We start from the raw sequence: 25,855 nt of genomic DNA on the forward strand, positions 1-25,855 counted from the left end.
ATTGTGTAAATGTTCGTGTGCAGCCTAGTCAGTTAGCTTTGTCATCTCATGTTAGCACAAGCTAGTTATGGCTTGTGAGTGATGGTGTGTGACATTTAGACAAGGCATTGGACCCTTGATCGATCTGCTCCATTGTGTCACCGCAATAAACAGATCTATGCCCTAAGACCGTGACAGTGGGCTGAAGTATGATTACTCCCATACGGATAAACAGTCTTTATAGATGTAATCATGTACATAATTGGATAAACACAGTGATTGAATATGCACAAACAGTACCAAGAATTGACAAAATATTTGGTCTAATGAGGCAGGAGTTCAAAAACGATCACAGTGAATGTCATGGCCCAAAGCCCCAATTAAACACCAGCATCATCTTGCAAAGATTCATGAAATTGATCTTTATGGAACATCCATTCAGTAAAAAAAAACGCCAATCCTCTCATCGCATTTTCCCCCCACAAATTGAACCACCCTTTAAAAGTTAACATAGTGACCTTCAGTGCTCATTTGCTGATGGATCACTCATTAGGAACTCCATTAGCTTCTGGTGTTGTGTGATCTCAGTGAATTAGCTGCAATCAAGTCGTCTTACTGATGCTTATCTGAAACAACTTAATAGGGTTAGACTAGCTGCTGCCAACACTCCAATTAAGAGATGTGTGAGTATCTTCAGCGGCCCTCGCCTTTAGAAAATGCAGTTGAAGCGACGATTACTCATTTACATGAGGAAACTGGAGACTTTGATGTTTTCATGGTGATATGCTAATGCCCCTTGTTGCAGGGCACAGTGGATTTGCATGTGGCCAGTTGTTTGAGGTAGCCAGGTGTGGTAATGTGAAAGGCCAGTAGGTGAATTTTGGGAGTGTAGAGAGAAGAATGGATTTTCTTCAGGAGTAATGCTTTCTGCAGAAGATGACTAAACAATAACCCCCTTTTTTCCCTTGGGAAAATTCATATAAGAAAAAGTCGGAGGAAAAGCTTTTGGGCTTGAAAGGTAAGCCCTTTAATGGGGGTTTCTAGGTGTTCTGTGATCATTTGTTATATAGGTAGCCATTGCTCAATTTACTCACTTGCATCTTGCTACACATAGCCATTGACATGATGTGTATTTCCTTTTACATTCAAGGAGAAACAATCTGCAGGCTTTTCTTTTAGGATTAAAGGTGATGTCGAATATAATAATACACAGAATCATCTCTTGAATGATGTTGAGAGGCTAACATTGGTTTTCTTCAATGAATAGTTTAAGGAAATAACATTTTAGAAATACACCTATGCTTTCTGGGTAAGATTTAGGTGAGAAGACTGAGAGTGGATGCTGTGTGCGTTAAAGACTGAAAACAGCAACAAAATTCACCCGCCAACACCTCAAAGCACCTTAGATTATACGTTGTAGGTTGTTTGGTTAATCCATATAAAGACCCAACTGTGAAAACAACAATTTGCTGTTTCATTGGGGTTCATGTTCCGGACTATTACATGGCCGGAGCAAGTAACTTGTAGTCCCAGCTGGTTGCATGGCAATCAGTTCTGCTATTCATTAGTGAGCTTTAAAAGTGCTGGTAGGTGGATCGTTACCCTTAGACAAAGCTAAGCTAGCTATTTCTCCCCTTTGTTAGACACATGAGAGGAGCTTCTTTCTTAACATCCCTCACAAGCAAGCAAAGAAGTGCAGATCCCAAAATGTTGAATAATAAAAAAAAGAAGGAAAAGCAGTGTTTCTCAGTCTTATGCCTGAAACGTCAAGTCTGTTGTAGCTCTGACCATTGACAAATGGTCAATCAAGCATGGTCAGTAGGTGGCGATAAAGTCTCAACAATGATCCATCAAAAACCAGAGAAAAAAAATCTTGGATGATGCAGAACCCTTTGAGTATTGGTCATGTGGTTTAGTGATGCAGAATTTGGCTGCAAACTTTCAGCTAGACCCAGCAGTGCTAACCAAACGTATAGCTGCTATTAGGGCTGCTCGATTAATCGAAATGTAATCGTGATTATGATTATGGGGTCAAACGATCTCCAAACTACTATAATCGAGTTGAAACAATTATTTGGCATTTTTTTCGAAAGAGACGTGTATGCGCAATTCAGTCCTTCCCCCAAAGCATTCAGCGGCCCAGCTGACTGGCACTCACTCTCAAGCAGCAGTAAAGTGAAGGAGGCGAGTTGTGTGTGTGGTGATCGGCGGTGAAAAAAACAGCGCGATTGGAAGGCAGGGAGGGCAGCAGCAGACCATGTAGCGGCCACGCCGCGCACCGCTAATCTCAAGCGTGCTCTCGCCTGGCTGTTCAGACCAGTCAGACCGGACCCGCATTGTCAAAGAGTGTTAGGGTTGCCTTCATTAAGGGTTTGAATAACCGGTGCACCGATATCCTGGTTTCACGGAGGAATAAGACACACAGCTGTCATCAGTGTTTACCGGAACCGGAAGTGATTAAAACAATAAAGCATTGACTTCAGAATAAGGGCACATATTAATAATCGTTTAAATAATCGTGATTTTGATATTGTCTAAAATAATCGTGATTATGATTTTTTCCATAATCGAGCAGCCCAAGCTGGTATATAGCTGCCGTTGTTATTTCTGGTGCATGTTCATTACACAGACAACATCAGGCATCCACACAGGAAGCTGTGACGTCACTGTTTACCAGACTCTCTGTTAAAGATGTATACATAGACACAAAAACATTTTTTGTGAAAGTTGCTGTTTAAGTGATTTAAAAGATCATTTTTGTTTCGATCATGAGGTCCTAAAGAGAGGAAAAAGTTTGTTTTGCAAAATATCCATACTAGTGTGGAAAGGAGGTAACAATGCCCTGTCCACATAAACATTTTTTAAAAGGTACCTTGATTGCTCTTATTTAATATTTAATTCAATAGTCACATGCCATTTTTGGTGGTATTACTTGGTGTAATCATTCCTCCTTTTCGTAATTGCTTCAAGCTAACACAAGACTAGAATAAGAGTTAAGAGGCCAATCCTACAAATGATATTTTTTTGTTTGAAACTCTTTTTCTATTTCTCTGTTCTTACCAAGCTTCAGCAGAGGGCCACTTCCATTTTTCACAGAACAAGACCTCTATGGATTCTGCTTCCTATTTCTTACAACCAGTTTGAGTGTGAGCAGAGATGATTACAGAAACCATTGACTTTCTTAACACTCACAGCGCATATGTATTTATTTTTACAATGTTAAAATGACTTGAAATGCCTGAAGCAAATCGTCAACCTATACAACTGATACGTTTTAGAGACATACACCACTTTGCTTATCAAGTCCACATTAATACACAACAATGCATTTGTACAGTCTTTCTATTCTTAGCCTAAACTGGCTTCTTGCAAGAGAGCTCTTGGAAGAGTTGCCTCACAATTAAGCTTAAGATGATGTCTTGTCCTTAGGACAAAAACCACTTTTATACACACACACACACACACACACACACACACACACACACACACACACACACACACACACACACACACACACACACACACAAAAAAAACCCACCAAATAATAGTGGGATGCTACAGTTATCTAGCTCTTTTGTAGGACATTAATGGCTATTAGCCAACCGCTGGTATTTACTCAGCGCCCATTAGATCTGATTGTTAGCCTATGTGGCTAATTAGCATTCCCCAGCTGGCTCTTTCCCTCTGTTATTAGGCTCTCTTATCCACCAGCCACAACACCAGTGAATCTAACTGTAATGTGCATCAAACCCCGCTGACATCCATGTTCGGCTCCACGCCTGTTAGCAGCATCGCTAATGATGTTCCGCCAAAGCTCAGCCACTTTGTCTCAAGGCTGCTTTTGATCAGTCCTGGTCACTTACCATCCGGTTCCACATCCGTCATGAAACCACAGCCTGTTGTTGCAATCGACAGGTAGGCCTGCATTCAAGTGCATCAAGCGAGCGGCCAATGCTTCAAAGTCCACGTGTTCAATAATCAATCATAACCGTCTCTGGTGGTGGTGAGACCTGTGGACTTTAACAGGTGTCCGCGCCACATTTCTCAAATCCTCACATAAACACTGCCAAAAACAGAGCACACCACATCAAACCAATGCAAATCAAGCAGGTGGTGGACCGTTTGGGATGAAACCCTCTTGAGGACAATAGACCAAAATCATCGATGGTGCGGGAAACATCTGACACAGTCAGAAGTTTAGTGTTTACTGTAGGAAGCGAGGGTCATCTGAGGTACTTCTGTGTCTGTCTCTGTGCAAAAAGTTTTAATTGAAACTAAATCACAACTACAGAGACACGCAGGTGTAAGAAGCCACAAGAGGGAAGTGTGTTTGTTTCTCCCTCCAAGCAAGATGCAGCCTCATTAAGCCACCGCATTAAAAGCTGAGTTTTTGTTATCGTTGCACAAGTGAAGTGACTGAATGAACCAAATTGGGCAGGTAGCAAATTATAAGAGCAGTTTGTGTTTGTTAAAAAGAGGGTGTGCCGGTGTTTGTTGTGGAAGCAGAGAAGTACAGATCTGTTGGGCCCTAATTACGCCGTCCCGCTCATCTCGTACCGGGCTCTTTGCTTCCGTGTGAAAGGCACATTGTTTGTGCTGCGTGCACCTGTGACAGCATCGGCCACTTCACACGGTGCGGCTCGGGGTCCCCAGAGGGCCGACAGCTCCTCATGTCTCTGTACTCTTTGTTTCTCCTGCCCCTCGGTTTACTGATGAGCTCCTGTTGCTCCTTTCTATCTCACCTGTTTCGCCCACTGTGTCATTGTGGTGTAATATACTTTCGACTGTGCTAACTCACAATGTAATTATTAAAAGACAGTTTTAAATCAAGTTACAGTAAATATGGTTGACGACTTTGGGACCTAATTTGCAAATAATTTAAAGAAAAGTAAGGATTGTCTAGTTTTTGTTAGTCCTCGTTAAGTCACTGGGGATGTTTGATGTATTGCAGCAAAGGGGACAGCAGGATGGATGCATGAGTACAAAAGTAAATATGCATTAAAAACATGAGGAAATACAGAAACAGGAATAATATATGCAATGTAAACAGGATAAATAGAGTGTAGATGCTCGAAGCGTTGATAGAAGAAATAAACTACTAAATAACTTTGCTGCTTAATAAAAGCCACTCTGTATTTCTCCATCTTTAAATGTCACACAGTAAAGTGTTCCATTTGCACTTGTAAATCGTACAGTTCCATTAAAGTGCAAAAAGAGCTGGTTAAACAACGCTTATTGCATGCATGCATATTTTGTCTTTGAATCTCTTCAGCTTTCGTTGGCCAGCTTTATCCAACAGAGGTATGGCAGACTTTACTGCGTCCAATAATAAGACAACAACTGTTAAGTGGAACTTCACGCTTAGACTATTTAATTAAAAACCTAGGATGTTGCATTAGATGCAGATGGGTAACAGAATTGGTACACTTTAAATAGCATGTTAGTGGAATCTTTAAATGGCTAATCTAATTGCCCACTCACGGTTCATGGACAAACTAAGTGTACCATTGGAAGCACTTTGAGCATCTTCAAAGGAGGCCTGTGTTTTCCTGTTAATCCCCTGCACAATTCTATTATAAAAGAGTTCAACTTTCATACAGTTTATCTAGCAGAGAGGAAATATCCTTATCAATTTACATGCAAGTTTGGGTGGTATTGCAGTTAAAAGCAGGAGAAACTTTCAGGAGGGTTTAGCCTGGGTTCCTGAAAACAGTTCTCAAAAACAAAGCTATTAAAAATATAGGGACAGAATATCACGCTGGCAGTTTCAATGCACAAATATTGATTTCACTAACTGCATTCAAAACTCAATTTGGTCCAATTTTCTTCACCTCTTTTTTTCTCTTCTCCCTCTTTCTGTACGTCTCTCAACAGAGTTGTTGCGTTTTGAGTCTCCCTCCTGATTTGTTCCCTATTGTTTGGATTTTCCTCTGTCGCGCTCAGCTCTCTCCATCCATCTTTCTTTCCATCCACATCTTTTTCCCTTGGCGCCTACTGGTGTTCCCTCATTACAAGGGCTCGCCGGCAGCTACTTCCCGCTTCATGAGTCTGTGAGGGCTGCACTTGGATTAGATGTATGTGTATTTTTCTTATTTGTTGTCAATGGAATTTTTTGGGGCTTCTTTTGCTCAAAGAATATTGCAGATCTTGCATTATTTCCATTACTTGATGTAACATTTGCACACAAGTAAGAGCGTAAGCCCCATCTAAGCTTGTCTTAACCTTTATTAAATCCAATCCCAGCCTTTATAAATAGGAACTCATGTCGTTTAAATCAATCAGAGCACCCGCCGCTGCTTTGCAGAATAATCATTGGTCAGACTCGCAATTCAAAAGAACATGATATTCCTGCTGCGTCTGTGTGTGTGTGTGTGTGTGTGTGTGTGTGTGTGTGTGTGTGTGTGTTTGTGTAATCACGTCCATATGTGTACACATTCCTGTACTGTACATAACATCAACACAATTGCAGCTCTCGATGCCCAAACACAGTGATGCCGACTCCGTTGCCATAGAAACCGGATCTTGGCCAATAAGAAGGAGCTGCCTTCTCGGGACTGTAAACATTTTCTTTGTTGTCATGGAGAAGTGGACCCTGTTTGCATGCCGCGTATTTGTTTCGATTTTTTATACCGACCGTGTGTGTGTGTGTGTGTGTTTCTGATGCCCCAATGTGCACAGCAGAGCAAGAGAAGGTTTGGGGCTTCTAAGCGTATTAGTAAAAGCAACAATTAATGGCACTCACAGTGTGGTGCAGGAATGCTTCTGCAAACTCCACATGCGGAGGTTGTTGTTTGGAGCGTACATGATCAGGGCTTTGTGTTGGCTCACAGGTCTGGGGGAGGTTATTCAGGGTTGCTGGTTCAACAACTGTTTGTTCTTGTTCGGCTTTTGACGCATGCTTGAACTTCACGACAAAGACATCACAGCTCCAGTAGGTGAAGGCCTTCAAAAGGAAGCTTATATTTGAAGATTTAAATTTGCTGTTGTTGCCTTTGCAAGTCCTTCTTTTGAGGAGTGGAACTCTCTCTCTCTCTCTCTACTTTTTTCTCTCTCTTTCTGATGTCGGCGAGAGCCAAACAACATAGACCTGGGGCTTTTCTAAAGCTACAGAGAAAGTTTGGAGTCATCCGACACTTAATATCCACAATGAATTCCTTTTCAGATTGGCAAAGCTTTAAGAGTCACTGGGGTTTACAGGCTCTTTCTCTCTCTCCCGCAGTCCTTGCCCACCTCGCTCTCCCTCTCTGAGAGGCCTTTGGAGCCTATAGCTATGGCTTATTTGCTTTGTATAATGGGTCGCTCAGTGCCAGAGGATTGGCTTGGCTTGGAGGGTAGACCAGAGGAGAGGGAGGGAGCTCTGCCCAGTGAGGACTGCTGGTCTGGGCCTTCGGTTCCCCAGACTTATGCTGTAATGATTCAATGTGTGTGTGGGTGCATGCGTTTGTATTATGAATGAAGTAGTGGTCACAAGCGGCAGCCAAGCGGAGATGGAGGGATACTTTGAGTGCCCTGAGAACCAGACAAAGCGCAGAATGCACCAGACATTACACCACCCTCAATGGCCCACTTATTATACACTAGTAGACAAATATATATACAGGCTGTGGGCGTACTAGTGGTATTAACCATGTGGGGGAAAATATTATTTTATACTGTCATGTTAATGACACTTTTGTTTAGTCACAATTCTTATCTTTTCTTTAGATTTGTTCTTATATTCTTATATTCGCTGCTATAATACAGGAACTTCCCTGTTTGGGATCAATAAAGTATTTCCATCGATCAATCTATCATCTATCTATCCATCAATCCATCCTCCATCCATACATACATACATACATGCTTTGCAGTACTCTGTACAGAGTTAGGGTATCTAACATATACATTTATTCATATAAGGGGATAAATAAACTGATTTATTTATAATTTGATTAGTTGATGATGGACACACATTTATTCTATTTATCTATTATATCAGTTTAAACATGATTTTCTGTTTTAAAGCAAGACTTCTTTCTGCCTCTGAAATGTAAATGCTTTAGAAATGTCTCAATGTTTTATGCAGTTCAGATAAATATTTGGCTTTTGAAGTGCTGACAAAACCAGCAATTGATATAATTTAACAAAACAACATTAACAAGCTGTTAGGGTGAGAAACCCAACAAACAATGATGCAACGTACAAAAGCTTAAAGAAATCAGTTTTACATCAGAAGATGCCTGTCAACAAGTTTGTGTGTGTAATTCTTTATGTAATCTGTTATTATGTTCCTACTACTTCAAACGTTAAATCTTAACATTTGAAGTGTATTTTAATACCTGTGTTAAAAAACTGGCCTATTCACTGCTGCTTCATATTGTCTGATGATAGCGGTGGAAATCTCTAGGCTACTCAGGAATCGATTATAAAACGTTTTATCAATGCACCTAGATGCAGTAAAGAACTTTATTTCTATACATAATTAATTTTTTTATCGCTGTGTGACTACTACTGGTATATTTCTTCACCGACTTTGTGATTTGTGCTTTAAATAAGTATTTAAAACTGTTACTGTATTGCGTGTGACCACAGTTTATAACAGTGGTCAGTGCTCTCCACATTGATTTGATATTGATTCAGTTTTTGTCAGGGTGGCTCCGCCCGGCCCCAATTGGCAGCATTGAGGGGCATTACGCCGCTGGTTGACAAGAGTTTTTTGCCTAAGCGTAAAGTGAGCGCAGGTCAGCAGGAGACTGGAGTGAGGACACTAGGCCGTATCTTAAATGTGCGTCTGTCCTGATCCTGAAGCATTGATAAAGAGTCGTCCTCGTCCGCATCGCGATGCATAAGACTCAGCTTTTATTTCTGCTGTTCTTTTCAAAAAAAGGATGAGACTTTTGAAAGTGTTCAAATGAGAAAACCCCACTGAACAAAGATCAGTGCCAGAGCGTTGCTGTTCTGTAGCTGACTGACAAAATGATCCTAACTGAACCTTTTCCTGAGCTTTTAACCATAACCCTTTAATTTTTTTTCCAGAAGTAGGAGTAAAGTGTCATAATGCTCTGAGCTCTAATCTGCTTTGGGATTAAATTGTCACTAGGGTTGCAGAGGGGCGGACAATTTCCGGAAAATGTCCGGAAACTTTCCGGAAACTCTCCATGGGAATATTCAGCTCGGGAATTTGGGGAATTTTTTTTGGGGGGGGGGAAATACACAAATTAAACGCTGAGCACTAAAAGAATCATTCAAAACTCTATTTTAAAGATATATGGAATGCAGCACACGCTGCACGTTGAATTTCAACCCTGCACTGTGCATTTCTCCATCATATGAACAGATAGTTCCCAGCATCCTGCACACTACAGCAGGGCTATTGAGGCCTGCTGTAGTGTGCAGGACTAGTCCGGTAAGTTTTGATTATATAACTGGGGAAAATATATAAGCATGCTGATTGAGGATTGTTCATCTGTTCATCTAGCCTATTTTTATTCATTTATCCATCAATTGTAAAATATTTTTTAAAGACGATTCCAATTGGCCAACTATTTATATCTCATTATATCTCAGCATTGCTTTAGTGTTTTTTTACAAGCTTTTTTTCTCATCTTATCTACAGAACATTGCCACCTGCATGTGTGGAGACATTTCCCCCCAGCCAATGTAGAAGGAAAGGCTGTGTATATTTGTAAATACTGTGCAAAGACCTATGTTAAGAATGACACAAAGATGCAGAAGCATATAGTCAAGTGCCCAAAGTTTCCTCAGGGCTCAAATCAGCCTATGACAAAACAAAATTACCCACACAATTTCCAGTTTATTCCCGTTAATTCCCATGGAAAGTTTCCAGCTTTGAATACTCCCGGAATTTTGCAACCCTAGTTGTCACTATAGCCGAAGGTATAAAAAATGAAAGTATGGAGAACTTGCATACAAACCCAGAATTATAAACAATTAATGATTAATTGGCCCCTTTTCCGACACCATATCTTAGTATTGGCCTTTTTCCTCTGAGCGTCTTGAGCATGTCGTCATTGCTGGAGTTCCAACATGCTTTCCCGATATTAGCGCTGATTGCTAATGAGCTTTTCTGAGAACTAAATATTTGAACTTCATCTCACGCATACATATCCTGTGTGTATGAGCGATTAAATGTGTGCTCATTAGTATTGTGTGCGTGCAGACTACAGTAGCGTGCCTCTGCTAACCTCCATAATATTAGCCTGTGTTCTGTTTTCCGGGGCCAGATTAGCCGCGTTGATATAACTGGCCTCCTGTTGATCATGCTGATTCTGGCTGTGCGCCGCATCTCAATTAGCATATTTCTAGCTCTTTTTTACATCCACTTTCTGAATCTTTTTCTTCATCACTAACTTGTTATAGCATGCTGACCTCCTGCTAACCTGTCAGTGCGGCAGGAGGTGTGTTTTTCTCTCTGCTCTCCCTAAAGGATTTAGGCCTATTTGTTTGCCGTGGCATTTAGCTGGATTTCTTCTGGCACGCATCTACTGTATGTGAGTGTGCTTCTGTGTGCTCCTGTGTGTGTGTGTGTGCACGCATTTAATGCTAATTTCTCTGAATGGAAGCAGGTCTCGAAATAGCTCTGCTTATGAATGAAATGGCAGTCGTGGCAGACTCAAGACTGGGCGAGAGAGGTCGACGGAAACGGACAGGGAGACAGAGAGAGGGAGCGATTCAGTAATTGCTTAATTAATGAGAAGCTTCAGGGAATTGATCTTTGCCCTCGCTCATCTCTCTCTATCTCTCTCTCTCTCTTTCTCTTTTTCAGTGTCATCCATTACAGACAATTACTGACAGACCAGTTGAGTCTGAGACTTTGGAGAAAGTGTTTATGTGTCAAACCCACAACAGGTCAATCAGCCAGTAGCAGCCATTAGTATTGAGATCATATTCTCTGCGTGTGTGTGTCTGTGTGTGTGTGTGTGTATGTGTGTGTGTGTGTGTCCTGCAGTGATTTGCGTTTGTCTAATGCTGCAGTGTTGCAGCGATGAGACAGAGCTTGTTTGGTTTGTGAGCTGCCGTTTTGAAGCCTCGAGTTTGACAAGCGGCATCTTGTTTTTTTGGAGGAAATAATTACTTTCTTTGGGATTAATGTTATGGTTTATTGATCTAGCAATGTGTAAGTCAGACTGCTCAACCAGGTGGGGTTTGCTCTCTCTAGGTAAGCCAGCGTTAACACCACAACTTGATAATATCATGTGTTCTATGCAAAGAAATAACATTACAATGTGTCGTGGAATAAACGGTATTTTTGGCACTATTATGGCACTATTAATTTGTGCTGTTTCACTACTGGAGACGACCTGAGCAGCCAAGTTGGATTTTGAGGGCTGAGAGTTTCAACACCATTTAGCCTCACAGGCCCCTCAGATCAATTATTTATCCCTTATTTCTCTTTCCCGTCCCTCAGTGCTTTTAGCCTGTGTAATTTTCTCTCCTTCCACCTCTTTGTCTTAGTTTTCTTTGCGTAGCGTTTTCTTTTTTTCACGTCTTTGCTCAGTGTCTGTACTTTGCCAAGGACCACCACCATTAGATACGAGATGTGAGTGTGTGTGCTCCCAAAAAACGCACATCGTATATAAGAGTGATTTCTGTCAGAGGTCGTCTTTACCTGCAGACAACTAATATACATATATATATATATATATCCTCTCCGTTCCCCAGGGCTGTCAGAGATCACACTCACACATATTGTATGGCACCTGTCTACACACTCACACACACAAACACACACACACACACACACACACACAGCCTGTAAATCTCTGTCAATTAGGATGACAGATATGGTGCTCTATCCTGTCTGACAGACACACACACAGACACACACACACACACACACAGCACTTCCTGGATGCAGGTGTCTGTCTCTCTGTGTGTGGTGGGTGTGTGTTTCCGTGTTGCTCTATTTGAATGTGTAAAACAAACTGATTTATTTTATTTAACATTCTGTATAGAAAGGTCTCCCCACACAATGACTGATCTTTGGTCAGTTCAAACACAAGTTTTCCTTCTGTGACGGAGCTAAAATTAACTTTTATTTATCGTCACCATAATCCCCAAACCTAACCCTTCAAATACTTTAAAATATATCAAATAAATGTTATGAAAGTTCATATAATTATTAAATTCTGTTTTTATCCAGCCTTTTAAAGTTTTTGCTGAATCATACAGAATCATTGTGGTCTGCCTGTATGTCTTAGTGTGTGTGTGTGCCTGTTTGTGTGTGTGTGTGTTTGTGCTTGTTTGTTTCTCTCTGTCAACAGATTAAACGTTTCCAAGTGGTTGATAACTTAACTCTAACCTTGTTCTCACTCCGGTTAAGCAGTGTAATATAATCCCTCTCTTGTCAGCCTCCGAGCGTGAACAGCAAAGTAGTGTAATCGCTACTAAGGAGAGCCATTACACTGGGCAATGAGTATAAATGGCATGCAAGAGGTTATGTTGCCCGTGCAGAGCTGCTGATCAGGCAGTCTTACACCCGTGCTAAGAAGCCTTTTACTGAGCAAATAATGTACATCATAAAACTATACTGCAAAAATTAGCATATTTGGGGCTGTAAATGGCAGCAGGAGCGACTGTACCAGTGTGTGAGATACTGTCGTCTTATCTTTGTGCCTTCCTGCTGACTGCGGTGGAGAAAGTGATATTTCCTAATATTACGTCACCCCACCAGCTCCAACCAAAGTGTGAAATCTCTCTCCCACTCCCTTTTCCCCCCCTCTCTCTTCTCTCCGCTCACATGTTGGCCCGCTGTCATTTAATAGGATAGCAGAGCGCCGTTCTCTGTGTGCTAGATCTTAGTCTTTTTGCCCCTGCAGGTTTAAGATTAACTCACAGTCACGCTTTGCTGTTGCCTTCCTATTATGCACCAATGACCTGAAGCGCATCAGTTTCCAGGGAACTGAGGTCTGACTAAAAGACAGCTGAGATAACAAGTCAGGAGTTCAGCCGGAGCAGCAGGTTGAGAGGAGAAAGACACTTCTTTCATGGTTACTGACACGGATGTCAGACGTGTCACAGACTTTCAAAAACGTGTTGCTCAAAGTTCCGCTGAGGAGCTGCGACAACTCTGCCCCATCAGCTCAGCTACAGACAGCACAGCAACAGACACGGGACTCCACAATACTTCCCAATGAAAGCCTGCGTTGCCTAGCAACTCACAGTCCGCAGTGGCAAGATACAGGGGAGTTTCCTGGCTGATGAAAGAGATGTGTGTGTGTGTGTGTGCGTGTGTGTGTGTGTGTGTGTGTGGAGGAACGGTTCGTGTGGTCCCCCTTGGCGCATACACCTCACATGTTGAACTCACTTGTGAAAGCACGAGGCAGCCGCTCGCTCGCTGACTGCGGCTGAAACAATGACTGGAAACTCAACCGGTATTTGTTTTAAATATTGACGAGGCACCCGGCTCATGAAGTCAGCCGTTTTTTTTCTTTTGCTGCTCTAACAGAAAAATTGATCTCTGCATTCAGTTCCTCCTGAGAATCCCAGTTGTGTTGGTGCACTGTACGCATCCATATTCATGAGCCCGGGAGCAAGAAACAAAGTTGCTGCCTATTCCAATGGACAGCGTCTTGGAGTGAGGGCTGAATTTGTCGATAATGTAGGCTGGTAAAAGTTTAATGGTGTTTGCTGTCGTCAATACCCCCCCCCCCCCCCCCCCCCCCCCCCATGGGAAATCATTAGGAAAGTCATCTAACACGCATACACACACACACATTCAACCACTGTGGTGAAATGTTTTGTAAGGAGATTAAACTGATTCACATGCGTGTTCGTCTCTCTCTCTCTCTCTCTCTCTCTCTCTCTCTCTCTCTCTCTCTCTCTCTCTCTCTCTCTCTCTCGTGCGTCTTCCTTCCCCTCGTCTTTCACATTCTTTCACATTTCTCCTCTCGGCCCCTCTCCTCCGTGTCATCTCTCGTCACACATGCTCTGTCTCTCGCATATTCCTTTTCTTTCTGTTGCACCCCCCTCCCACTCTCCACCTCCACCATCTCTCTCCCATCCCCTCCATCCACCCGCTTGTTTCTTGCCCATTTCTTTTTTTTTTTTTCTTCTTCTTTTCCTCATATGGTAGGCACTGATACAGCTGGTGTAACAATATGCTGCCATTTCCCTCAGCCACCTAACTCCCAGGCTCCTGACTCAGGCCTCTGATAAGCCGTGTCAGGTTGGGATATACAGCGGTATACCAGCAGGATTTTCCTCGCCACGTGTCCGGACGCCTCACTGTAACACGACGGCCTTCTCGCTAAGAGTTGCACTGCTCAGTGTGTCGCTGAGGCGTCTCATTTTCAAGCTTGATGCATATTCAAAGTGATGATATATAGATACAATTAGCTACAGTTTTTTTGCTTGTGTGTGTCCGAGCAAAATGTCCAATATTGTCAGTCTGCGTGTCGCCTGGTCCTCTTCCTCCCTAACTTTCTAGGTTTCAGAAGAAGAACACTCAAACATTTTATAGACACAGACAGGGTTTCTATAACAGCCAGTTAACCCTTAATATATGCCTCTACACGTGGTCATAAGAATGAACAGTAATGAGGCTCAGGTGGATTAGGACCATCCTGTCTCCGAGAGGCATCCGCAGCTCGGCATCGACTCAGATTGTGGAATGGAAGCATTTGCTAACAGATTAATAGATTAGGTGAAAGAGAGAGCTATAAAGTATAGGATACACAGCTAGGAGTTTAATGTTCACCTGCTCAGAGCTGGTAGAGGAACACGACCAGAAAACTGCCTGTTTATCTGATGATATGGCATTTCTTCATGGGGGGGGCTCACAAACCTAGATAAGCCGATGTAATTATGTGAATTCCCATTCGTCAGGAGCATGCACACCACCCTCACACACCGCACTATGACAGTGACGAATCGCACATTACAAAGGGGCTGCTGCAGTCGCTCTCAATATTTCATGAACATCCTTCCTCTTTCAGTTCTCCGCGTCCTTTTTTAAATAATTTTATTCTGGCGTGTTCAGCTTCTCCTCCTCTGGAAAAAAAAGTTTCATTCTTGTCAGCCCCCTTCCTAGAAAATCGCTGGTGTAAGGTTGTACAGACAGAATACTGAAAGAAGAGGGGGAAGAAAGTGAGTCAGTTTGGTGAAAGGAGGGATTGATATGAGATGAGCAGTGAAGGTGAGGGAGCAGCAGCAGATGTGTCTGACTTGAGAGATGAACCTCACTTTTCACCCAGAGCTACCTTCCATCATGTTTTGCACGCCTTCACATAGTTGCTGGGTTTTCCTTTGTCGCTTTGTAAAGTTTCCTCTCCAAAGATATGGAAGAAGGTAAAAACCTTCCTGTGCAGGCAAGCGCCGTTTTCAGTCATGAAGTTCAAACCTTTTCTTGGGACTGGAGAGTTTTTCCTTTCACACTTGAACAACGCAGCAGGAGATTTTCCGCTCTGACTTCAAAACAAGATTCTCAACTCTGACTTATTCTGTGAAGATCACCAGTGGCGTAGGGGAGGGGCCTGCAAGCAGCGCACTGCAGGGAGGGGCCCCCGCCACCTTCTTGTGTCCCGGGATTTTGCACTACGCCACTGGAGATCACGCGTTTTTGTTTGTGTCAGAAACAACATCTACCAACTCCCAGTGAACCATCCGGAGAATCTCCTGTTTTCTTACATCTGCTTATTGGGTCATTGCTTGGGGGCTGGCAGAAGAAACTCCAGAGAGAGCCCAGAGCATCTCACTCAGACATTTGTATTCTTACATAGACTCCAGATAATGTCCAGAGCTTAACTGAAGTTCAGTGCATGTCTGAAAGAAGGTTAAGACAAAGAGAGGGCCAGTCACGAGTGGTTTACGTCTCCTTACAGAGTCCATTTTAATAATCGTTACCCCAATTATTTCCTCTCTTAGGACTAACTCCTGGCTGATTCTAAATGTCCAGTCTCTCTCACACAGTCCTGGCACACTTGATCGGCACGTAAACCTGACCAAATCTAACCCAAGGAGAAAGTGCTTTTATTTTTTAATGGTGATTAGTAACAGTTTTGGAAGGAGCTGTCAAATGTCCTGCCAGCAGCGGTGGCAGATCAGGGAATTCTCATTCGGTGAGTAACCACTAAAAAAGAAAAAATGCATTTCATCATTTCATTTTGAGCAGCCAAATCACCAATTCAAGACCACCAAGGCCATAAAATCCATTTTCTGTGGCCTCACCGCTCTCTCTGTGTGTTCATTTGTGTGAGCCCTGATATTTTGCATGAATTGCCAGTGCATGTGAGTTTCATGCAGAGCAGAAATGTTGAGACAATGTGTAAAACCATGGATAACGTGGTCTTACACAAGACTGGATTCGTGAGCTGGCAGAGCAGCACGTCTCTTTGAGTCTACGGCACAGAGAAGGTCCCCTGCTTTGTCCAGTTGCTAGTTTACTGTTTGTTTCTAGATTAGTATCATTAAGGGCCCACAGCTTACTTTTGACCCTTACATGACTATTTGGTCGTGGTTAGTGGTTTCGCTCATATCACTGGCACGACTCATGTCTCAAGTGATGTTTAATAGCACGTTTTAGCCCCCTCACAGGAGATGGAAGTTTGCAACAGCCCAGTTTGTGTCTGGCAACTAGACTGCATCTTTTCTTGGGCCCCTCTCATCCAGTAAACATAAATCTACTAAAACAGAAACCACACTCTTCCCACCTAAACCTGTTGTTCTATTTCCCTGCTTCCAGCTGTCCATATCCTCCTGCTGTTACAGCTCAGTCTACCTTATGCTTCAAGTCCCACTGACAGCTTTTAGTGAGGGAATCCGCACACACACACACACACACACACACACACACACACACACACACACACAACACTTTGTGACGTATGTTTAAATGTCGCTGCACCTGTCCCACCTCTGGCTCAGCTTCCCAGCTGCTTCCCTGAGCCAGGGCACCTTACATTCACCAGCAGAGCGGGGATTGGCCTTTGGCAGGTTTGAACTTCATGGCAGAATGAGTTTTAATCATGAATAGACGCCCTGTGCACATCCTCTGTTAGAAATCCTCTGCGCTTTGATCTGAATTCCTTTCATGAACATAATTGGGAGTTCTGAAACCAGAATTTCCACAGGTTGCATCAAGCAGCCGGTCTCGTGTGTTCCTGCCTTTTCTACACGTTTTTTTTTTTTACGTTAACAATTAATTGCAGCTCCTAATTGTGAAGACATGTTAAAATGGATAACTGTGGAGGAAATATATGGGTGACTGTGATGAAATAATATTTTTGATGAACCACATCTTTAAAATCGTGGATCAAATGCAGCAGACGTGCTCTTTGTTCAGTTCAAAGGCTTGAAAGACCTATTTGTTTGAGCTGAACTGCTTAACATTTTTACCTCAAGTTTCTTGGTCATTAGGACGCTTTCATACCAACCTTCTATGAACCCTTTAGACCTGTCTGAAGCAGAATAGCAGGTGTGAAGGGGGCCTCACACCACGGTCCTGACCGATGGATCGAGCTTGAGTCTCTCCAGAAGAGGTGGTCTGGATCAAATTGAACCAGGGTTTGTCTCATTTGTGGCACTTTTATGGGACAGTTCAGGCTCTCTTTCTTTTAACCAATTGCAGGAAGTTGAGAACAAAAAGTTTAATCTTAAACACAGTTCTAGTCGTTAAACAGAGGTTTGGGAACTAATGCATTTTGTATTAACATCACAGCACAGACGAAGTGCCACTGACAGTTATTAATGTGCGGAGCTCAAACGAAGAATGCTAATTAACTTTAGCGTTGGGATCCTGTGTTATAGCAACGATATTGATTGACAGTTCTACTCATTTACTCAGAAGTAAACCATCTAAACCTATGCATTTTCGTTCTGAAATAACATGACAGCTTTTACAGCAGCATACATTTCACCATCTAACCATAAAAATATTTTCTGGTAATTTTACACTTTGTAAAAATACAGCAAATACTAGCGGTGTACTGTATCTAACCGGGGAGAAATTAGATTTGTGTGTAGGTTTTTCCACATAAAGTTGGTTATAAAAAATTGTTTCTAGGATGCATTTTGACTTTACGAGGATATTGTTCACTAGTTTTGGGAGTGATCCAGATTTTCATAATTCTGCTCCAGCTCTCAGTGCAGCTGTGCCATCCCGTCACGTCTCTGAAGGATATCGACTTTGAGGAAAGCGCATACGAAAAGCCTTCATGTCGTATATGTGGAGCCGGACTGAGCAGATACTGATGCAGACCCACGTCCTGGGTTAGTTATAGTAAACACAATGAATAATATCTATTCAGAGAAGCGGGTCTGTATTGATCCCCTTGGACCGCGTGCGCACCTCATCTCCATCTGCTGCGGACTCATCTCCCCACTCTAATGTAGGAAATAATAAGGAAAGTTGATGAGATGAGCCAAAACTTTTTTGTGTCAAACTTTATATTTTTTATATCTATTTCTGGTGCTTGTGTCCTGATGTCTGGTGTCAGATCATTAGTGGACAGTAGGTCGATAAGCAGCGTGATGCAGAGTGGCAGGGGAGCACATAGGGTTTGCATATTGTTTTCCCTTCATTAGGCAAGAAGAAAGGGACCTAAAATGTGTGTGTGTGTGTGTGTGTGTGTGTGTGTGTGTGAGCTCATTTGAATGCGAGAGAGACGTCCCCATGAGGGAGGGAACACAGAATACTTTTTTAAGGTGTAGATGAGTTTGATATTGTTGGCTCTCTGATGAAAGCATTGTTGTGTGGGTTCGGTGAGTTTGCATGTGTGTGATTGTGTGTGCCTGTAGTGTGGGAGCAGGCTTCTTGCTTTCAGGGTTTTGACAGAGCATATCCGTGTGTATCTTTCCTCTAATTGAATCCATCCCTTAGGGCGTCACCGCTTGTTTATGTGCTGACACCATGAAGGTGTGTGTGTGTTTGCTGAAGGCAGAACACTACAGACATTTTCCTTATTGTTTAATTATAGCCCATCGGCTGTAGAGACGGAGGAAGAGAACGAGAGCAGGAGAGGAAGAGTTATTGATTAAATTAGTGAGATTATTCATATTTAATGTTTGGCTTTGTCTCCATCCCTCTGCTGTCCCTTTGATTACTTTCTGTTATTAAATTGTCGATGTAAGACCACAGTCAAAAACTTCTGAGGGGCACCGATTCAACTTGTCTGCCTTTTTTCACTCGTGTGCCGAGGGCAAGGAGTGTATTTACATGACTTTACTCAGCTGCCATTAAAAATAAAAAGTGTCCTTGCTTTGTCAGTTGGGAACGAGAAAATCTACTTCGCCTTCTCTCTGACCCCGATTAAAAAAACATGCTTCCTCAGCTTGTTTTGAGCTAATTTCATTTTCATGCATACAAGTGCAGGAGAATTAGGAAAATCAACTAATGCCGCCAACGTGGCTACAGGTTAAACCAAGTGAGGCTGTAGCAACCAACCAGTGAGCATATTGAGTAAAACCTATGATATATTATGTAACAAAATAAGCATTCATTCATATTTCTTCTTACCAAATATGCACCTTCGTTTACTTCTGTTTTTGGTCTCCACAGATCTATAAAATAAATATGAAATTTTTCAGGAAGGCTGCTTACTGTCAGTATGCTGGGCAGGTGGCAGTGAACAAAGTGTCTTTAGAGCCTTTTCTGCTGATAATAGGGAACAAAAAGAGTTTCACGAGAATATTGAGAATGAACGAAAATGGAATAGTTCCAACTGTGAAATCCAAACAATGAGCCACAGACGATAGCAGCTCTGTAGAGCTGAGAGGAATCAGGTGTTAGTGACTCCTCCCATAGTCAATTAATCATGTTATTCACATAAAAAAACATTGATTCAAACTAGTATAAGCAAATGTTTGTTTTATTGCCAGGTATCCTTTAAACAAATATCAGAGGATGTGTATTTTTTCGAAGATGAACATGGATTTTGATGGTTATGTGTTGTTGCTTCTTGTGAAAGTTCCGTAGTCCGTCTTTGACCGTTGTTTGTCAATCAGCTCACCACTAAGTTGTCAGTCTTCCAGTTTTTCTATCTCCCCAAACCCCAACCTTTCGTTTTCAACAGATTCCTGACTGCAGTGAGATAGCCGCCTTGTTAAATAACAGACCATGTAATGCCTCCAGTGATCCACTATGTGCATAGCAGCAGAACCTAATGACGCTCGGCATCAGTATTTATGTAGACTCTTGACTGTAATGACTACCTTTTGTACCATTGGTACTGAATGCCAAGAGAAAAAATGGTCATCCAATGATACATAATGACTTTGGAGAGTTTTTGGCATTCAGGTTCTCTCTCCGTGCCTTATATCTGCCTGCCGATAATAAATATACAGGAAGGGAGCATCAAATGTCTGATCCAAGGTCTTGGACAACTCTCTGACTTTAAATCAAGGCACCATGGACTAAGTACAGAGTGTTCCCAATCCTCAGTGCAATCATTTCTTGCGTAATTCATTCCACATTCTACTGCTTTCCTGCCATACTCTTTACTTGAAATCATATTTTTTGTTTTGTTTTATCTTTTAACTACGTTTTAAATGAAGACAGCACAGATCCTCATATTTGAGAAGGTTCACACTGAGTCTCCATAATCCCCCAAACTCTGCTCATCTGCTACACCAGCTCCTCCATCACATTCTGTCCCTCAGTATGCAGTCTGACTCTGTACAGAAACCCAGCTGAACCGGCTGCCTTTGTACAATACACCCCTATTTCCTTGCTGTCATGGTTGTATGTGTTATTTAATGATTTCCTTTGTATGCTAATGTGAACTTTTTCATGCTGACCTGGTCACACTGAGGGGATAGTAAGCCATGAGGTATTTTCATTCTTCTGGTCTTGTGTTAACACAGTTTGGGCAAAACCAAATATTGAAACTGATGCAGTCATCGGATAGTGGCTCAGGACTTCTGTTCATACAGGCAGTCTGTATCTGTAATAGTAGTGTGGTGTGTTTTTGTGTTTCTGATGGTCTCATGCCAAGAGTGTTCCGCTGATTGTGTGCTTGTTTTGCTTTTGCATTACAGATAACCTTGGAAAACATCCAATTGATAACCATACTGAGTGATATCATATTATAGACTGCAATATTCCTGCAAAATTGTTAACATATCCTAAAACATTAACATAACACAGATGAACCAACCCACTATAAAACGTATTCTTTTAGTCTTTATTGTGTTACCATTAAAAGTTGGCTGTGAAGGCTAAGATATAGTGGCATTGGATTAAGATAGATTCTCATACAGAGCTGATGTAGATTAGAATATATATTCCGGTCTGTTAGTAACAAAGAAGTGCAGTAATTTATCATAAGTATTTATAGTCAAGTATTATTTCTGAACAGGAACTACATCTTCCTGAATAAGCCAGTGAAGAAGTTGATATTTTCCTTTTTTCTAGTTGACCGAGTGTTTTCCTGTCAGATTTCTTTACATCGCCTGGAGCCCGATGGATCTCATTCATGAACTGAAACTCTCCTGAACTAAAACGACTCAAAGCTCAGCTCGGGTGAAGGTTGATTATGTCAGTAACTTACAAAGACAACCCGTGCAGCTCATTATTTTTAATTAGCCCCACCTTCTCAGCCCTTAACTGTGAGCTTCTGTAGATGCCACCATTGTGTGTCGGCAACAGTTTGCGTCCCCCAAAACTTTCAGCGCCATCGCTCTAACACTACAGGTCTGATAGCCGGAGATTTAGTTTCCTGTTTAATGATCCCACTCTCCATACTGACTGATCTTTTTAATTACATCCCCTTGGACTCACAAAACTTTGTGCGCATCCTCAAGTGTGTGACATAATCCTCCGCTGCCTTCCAGATGCAACCATCTTTACCCAAATGATACTACTGATGTTGCTTCTGGTCACAGACTCGTATATCCCTCCATCCTGCATCTATTATTCAGTAGATCCTGTTCAATACTGTATTGAAACTCCCTAGGAGTATCACATTCCGGCCCAGTGTCTCTTGGAATTACATTTTAATTGGATGACTCTGCAGCGCAAGATTAATGTCCAGGGCCAGTGTTCAGGGCCGGCACAGGAAGCAGTGTGGCCTTTGTTTCGCGAGGCACAAAGAAAACGTTTAGGGTTTGTGGTAGTGGATGAGCACTGACGTTCACAGAGGAGAAGGTGGTTTATTCAACCTTAACAATTGAAGCAGAATAAAAGAAGCTGAAGCCGAGATTTCTTTCTCAGGGTCGGGTCAAGCCCAAAAATTCTGAATGGCAATTCCGATTCAGTAATTCAATTGCAAGTCAGTAATGCAACTTGACCGTCCAGGGCTAGAGGTTTGGGAGGTGATTGCTCTGTGAACATGCACACAGTACGCTATCACACACTTGATGTAAAGTGAAGGCAGGTGCTCACAGCGCACACACACCCACAGGCCCCGGGGTTTTGGCCCTCTCTGTGATTGAGTGTGACCCCCCCCTGTTTTATGGTATTATGAGAATTGTTTCCAGTAATTTTTTATCATTATGAAATTAGATTTTGGCAGGGTACTCTAGGCAATTAATGGGAAACACGGCTACCTGCCTGGTTAGTGTGGCCGAGAAACCAGACCAATCAGTGAGCTCATGTTTAATTCCTCTAGAAGAAGGGTTTGGTCCCGTTTCCATTCAGACTGATTTCCGTCCTACCTGTGACAAGTCAAGGCCATCACAACCGTCGTTTTAGAATGGGAAAGTCTGGTACAATGACTGATACAACAGTATCAAGCAACAATATAACGCTTATATTCTCAAAGAACCACAAACAACCGCACTTGCAGAATTTGGCAATACACTGCACCTCACATTCCATTGCTCTTATTGGTTGTCCACTTTCTTAATCAGAGGGATAGGCGAAGAGTAAGAACTTGGAGAGCTGGGGGATGAGTTGCGTGATGCGAGGCAAGGACATTGTGATTCATGGTGGCCGTTTTCACCTCCAGTTCACTAGGATGATCCATAAATAAATTATTTTTTAAAACATTCCTGCTGTGCATTATTAATTTGCCTAAAAGACCTGTTTCAAGCTACAAAGTTACTTAAGGACTGATTTATAAATATGGCGTTGGCTTTTTTTTTATTCTCTGGTTTACTGTTTTGCCACATGTTTTTTTGGGGGGGGGGGATTTGATGAATTATATGTCTGGTTAAAAAAAATAACCCTAACTTTACAAATCATTACCTTCCCTGTTGCTGTTCATCCTGCTGTTATATATATAGTTTGATTGTGTCAGTTTGGGGACCATGGCGACCCAGCTGCATTATGGGTCAGCGGGATGAATGAGCAAGTGGAGGCTAATGCGATAAAAGACGGACAGGTCGTTTGTCCTCACCATGGTCCTCACAGCCTGCCACTTTAACACACATACACAGATGTTAAGCACATGATACACACACACAAACACACACAAACAGACACTCACACTCACAGAAACTTGGATGAGAAACGGCCTGTTGTGTGTAACATTGTTAACCGGCGGTTTACAATGTGTTCACTGCTATGGACAGAATAGCAATCCATATGTCTGTGCATCTATTAGTGTGTTTGTGTGTGTGTGTGCGTGTGTGTCTGTCTATTGAATTAATGTCAGTGTAATCTGTGATTATTCTCAGCACTGATTAGCGTTACATAGCTCAGCTTGTCGTTTAACTTAACCACATTAGAAATGTCCACTTTGACATTGTGGTCATTCAATTTCGTGCGCTTTACATCAAGATGTCGTCACACTCAGTTACTCTAAATCTGAATGTTTCATCCTCGTATTCTCTGCTTCTGTCACATTGTCTTTAAAGTTTGAATTCAGAACCTTTCCCAACCATCTTAACATTTTCCAACAGGCCTCATTCTGTTAACCAGACAGATCCTGGGTTGACAGGGGGTAATGAGGGCAATGACTGTCACTCAGAACAGCTTCTTCCTGTTTGCCTCTGTACAGTTCTTTCTTAGTGAAGTTTATACATTTGAATGAGACAATGAGGTCACTAGAGAAAAAAAAAAAATGCCTTTGTTCTGCTTGTCATATGTTTTTTGCCTCCGTTATATTCCTTAACTGTTGTCCACATGGTTTGAACGTGCGTCCATGTTGGTGATCCTGCTGAACTGTGTGACGCTAGGCATGTTCCATCCCTGTGAGGACAGCGACTGCAAAACGGAGAGGTGCAGGATCCTGCAGGTAAGACCCATCTGTCTTTCAATTCTGTGATTTTGTCTTCAATTTCCTATTATACAGAAAATCTGTGAAAAAGGATATTTGGATATTTTGACTTCTTCTAGAACCAGTGGTGACTTGCAAAATGTGTTACTGTCTGTATTCTGATGTGTAATCCCAGGTTAAGGGTCATAACTCTGGATCCTACACTTTCTACAATGCAACATGGCGTGTCTCATGACTTTATCATGTCATACGACTCTGCCTGCACCCTAAGCATACACATCTATGCACCCGGTTTGTAACAAATGCTTTCGGCTATTAGTTTTCAGTCTATACAAGCCTGAGCTCAGAAAACATAAAACCTCTGTTTCTGCAGAGTCTGCAGGTATCTTTTTATCTCCTAAATTTATTGGAGTGTCCATTTTAAGTAATATATGTATAGTAGTACTGCTGGTATCATAGTAAGGTCTATTTCACCACTGAAAACAGTAATCTTCCAAAATTAGGCTATATTTGAGGTGTCCAGGGAGTAAATCACATTAATTACTGCATAGTTTCTGTTAATCTGTCTTTACCTTTATTTAATAAGACAAGCACAACCCACTGAAATGTCTCCCAGTGTGACAAGGAACAAACACATTAGAGGAACAACATGCATGCACATAGTAGATAATGATAACAGATGTAGAGTAATGGTTGAAAGGCACAAACACTGTTTGCTCGTCAGACTATAGATGTTGAAGAGAGCAGGAGCACTGAATAACTGTGAGATGAATTATAAAAAATATATTTGATAAAAACAATCAGTCTCAGAGAGAACTACTGAAACAATATTCTCCATCATATCTGGCCTCAGCAGCTCCCTCCATTTGCGAATAAATAACACCATAGTGTGGAGGCGTTTCCATTAATTCATAGTCCTTCTTTAACCCAGCAAACACTAATGGAGGAGAATGGTTTGTTGTTGTTGTTGTTTTACTGTTGGATGGGGAAGTCAAGCGGAGTGGGGTGCAGTAGGATTCATCTGTATTATCTGGCACCGCTCATCTTCTGGATAATATGTGATTCCAAATAGACTGAATCAGAACAAGGACCTCTTATTTTCTTGTTCACCGACTCTGTGGAAAAGAGTGGCTTTGTTCGTTTATATGAATAGAGACCTGTTGTTACTATATGTTTTCTAATAGTAAGTTCATTGGGCTAGATGTTTCCACCAGAAACATTTTCTCGAAATTAATCAAAGTTAAATTATCTCCAAGATGCATTTTGGGGAGAATTTAATATTTTTCTCTCCTGTTATCGAAACACTGTTTAAGAGAGTAAAGTAGGCGAAATAATAGGAAACAACATGAGGGAGGGGAGAATGGCAAAGGAGAGGAAATTAGAGAAAAAGTAGAGGAAAAGAGCGAGATTGGAGAAAGCATGTAAGAAAGGAAAGGGAAAACAAAAGTGAAGGAGAGGAATGGAAAGAGAGAAAAGAGAATGGGAGTGAGAGGAAGATATAGAACACGAAAGGAAAATGATGGAGAGGGGAAAGAGAGACAGTGAAGAAGAGGTGGGGGAAAAGATGGGGCCAAGGGGAAAGACAAGGGAAAGGTAAAACCAGAGGAGAAGAAAACATGAAAGCTACTTTGGAGAACAGGACGGCCTGAGATGAAAACCTGAGGAGTCGACGTTTGCAGTCTGCTGTTGCTATGCAGCCTGCGCCCATCAACTTCCTCCTCCTCCTCGGCTCCACAATATGAGATGTGGTTTAATCCATCGTCTCTCTCTGCAGCGCAGAT

At 42.0% G+C, this 25,855-nt stretch overlaps 1 protein-coding gene across 1 annotated transcript in view; it reads left to right on the plus strand.

Moving 5' to 3' along the window:
• The window catches only part of cacna1g (calcium channel, voltage-dependent, T type, alpha 1G subunit), a 227,639-nt gene that overhangs the window by 60,539 nt on the left and 141,245 nt on the right, over nt 1-25,855 (plus strand). Inside the window, exon 2 of the mRNA XM_053414443.1 lies at nt 23,981-24,092. Coding sequence (XP_053270418.1) covers nt 23,981-24,092 — 112 coding nt within the window. The remainder of the gene's footprint in view (nt 1-23,980; nt 24,093-25,855) is intronic.

The sequence above is a fragment of the Pleuronectes platessa genome, chromosome 21 (assembly GCF_947347685.1).
Source record: "Pleuronectes platessa chromosome 21, fPlePla1.1, whole genome shotgun sequence".
NCBI classification, from domain to species: domain Eukaryota; kingdom Metazoa; phylum Chordata; class Actinopteri; order Pleuronectiformes; family Pleuronectidae; genus Pleuronectes; species Pleuronectes platessa.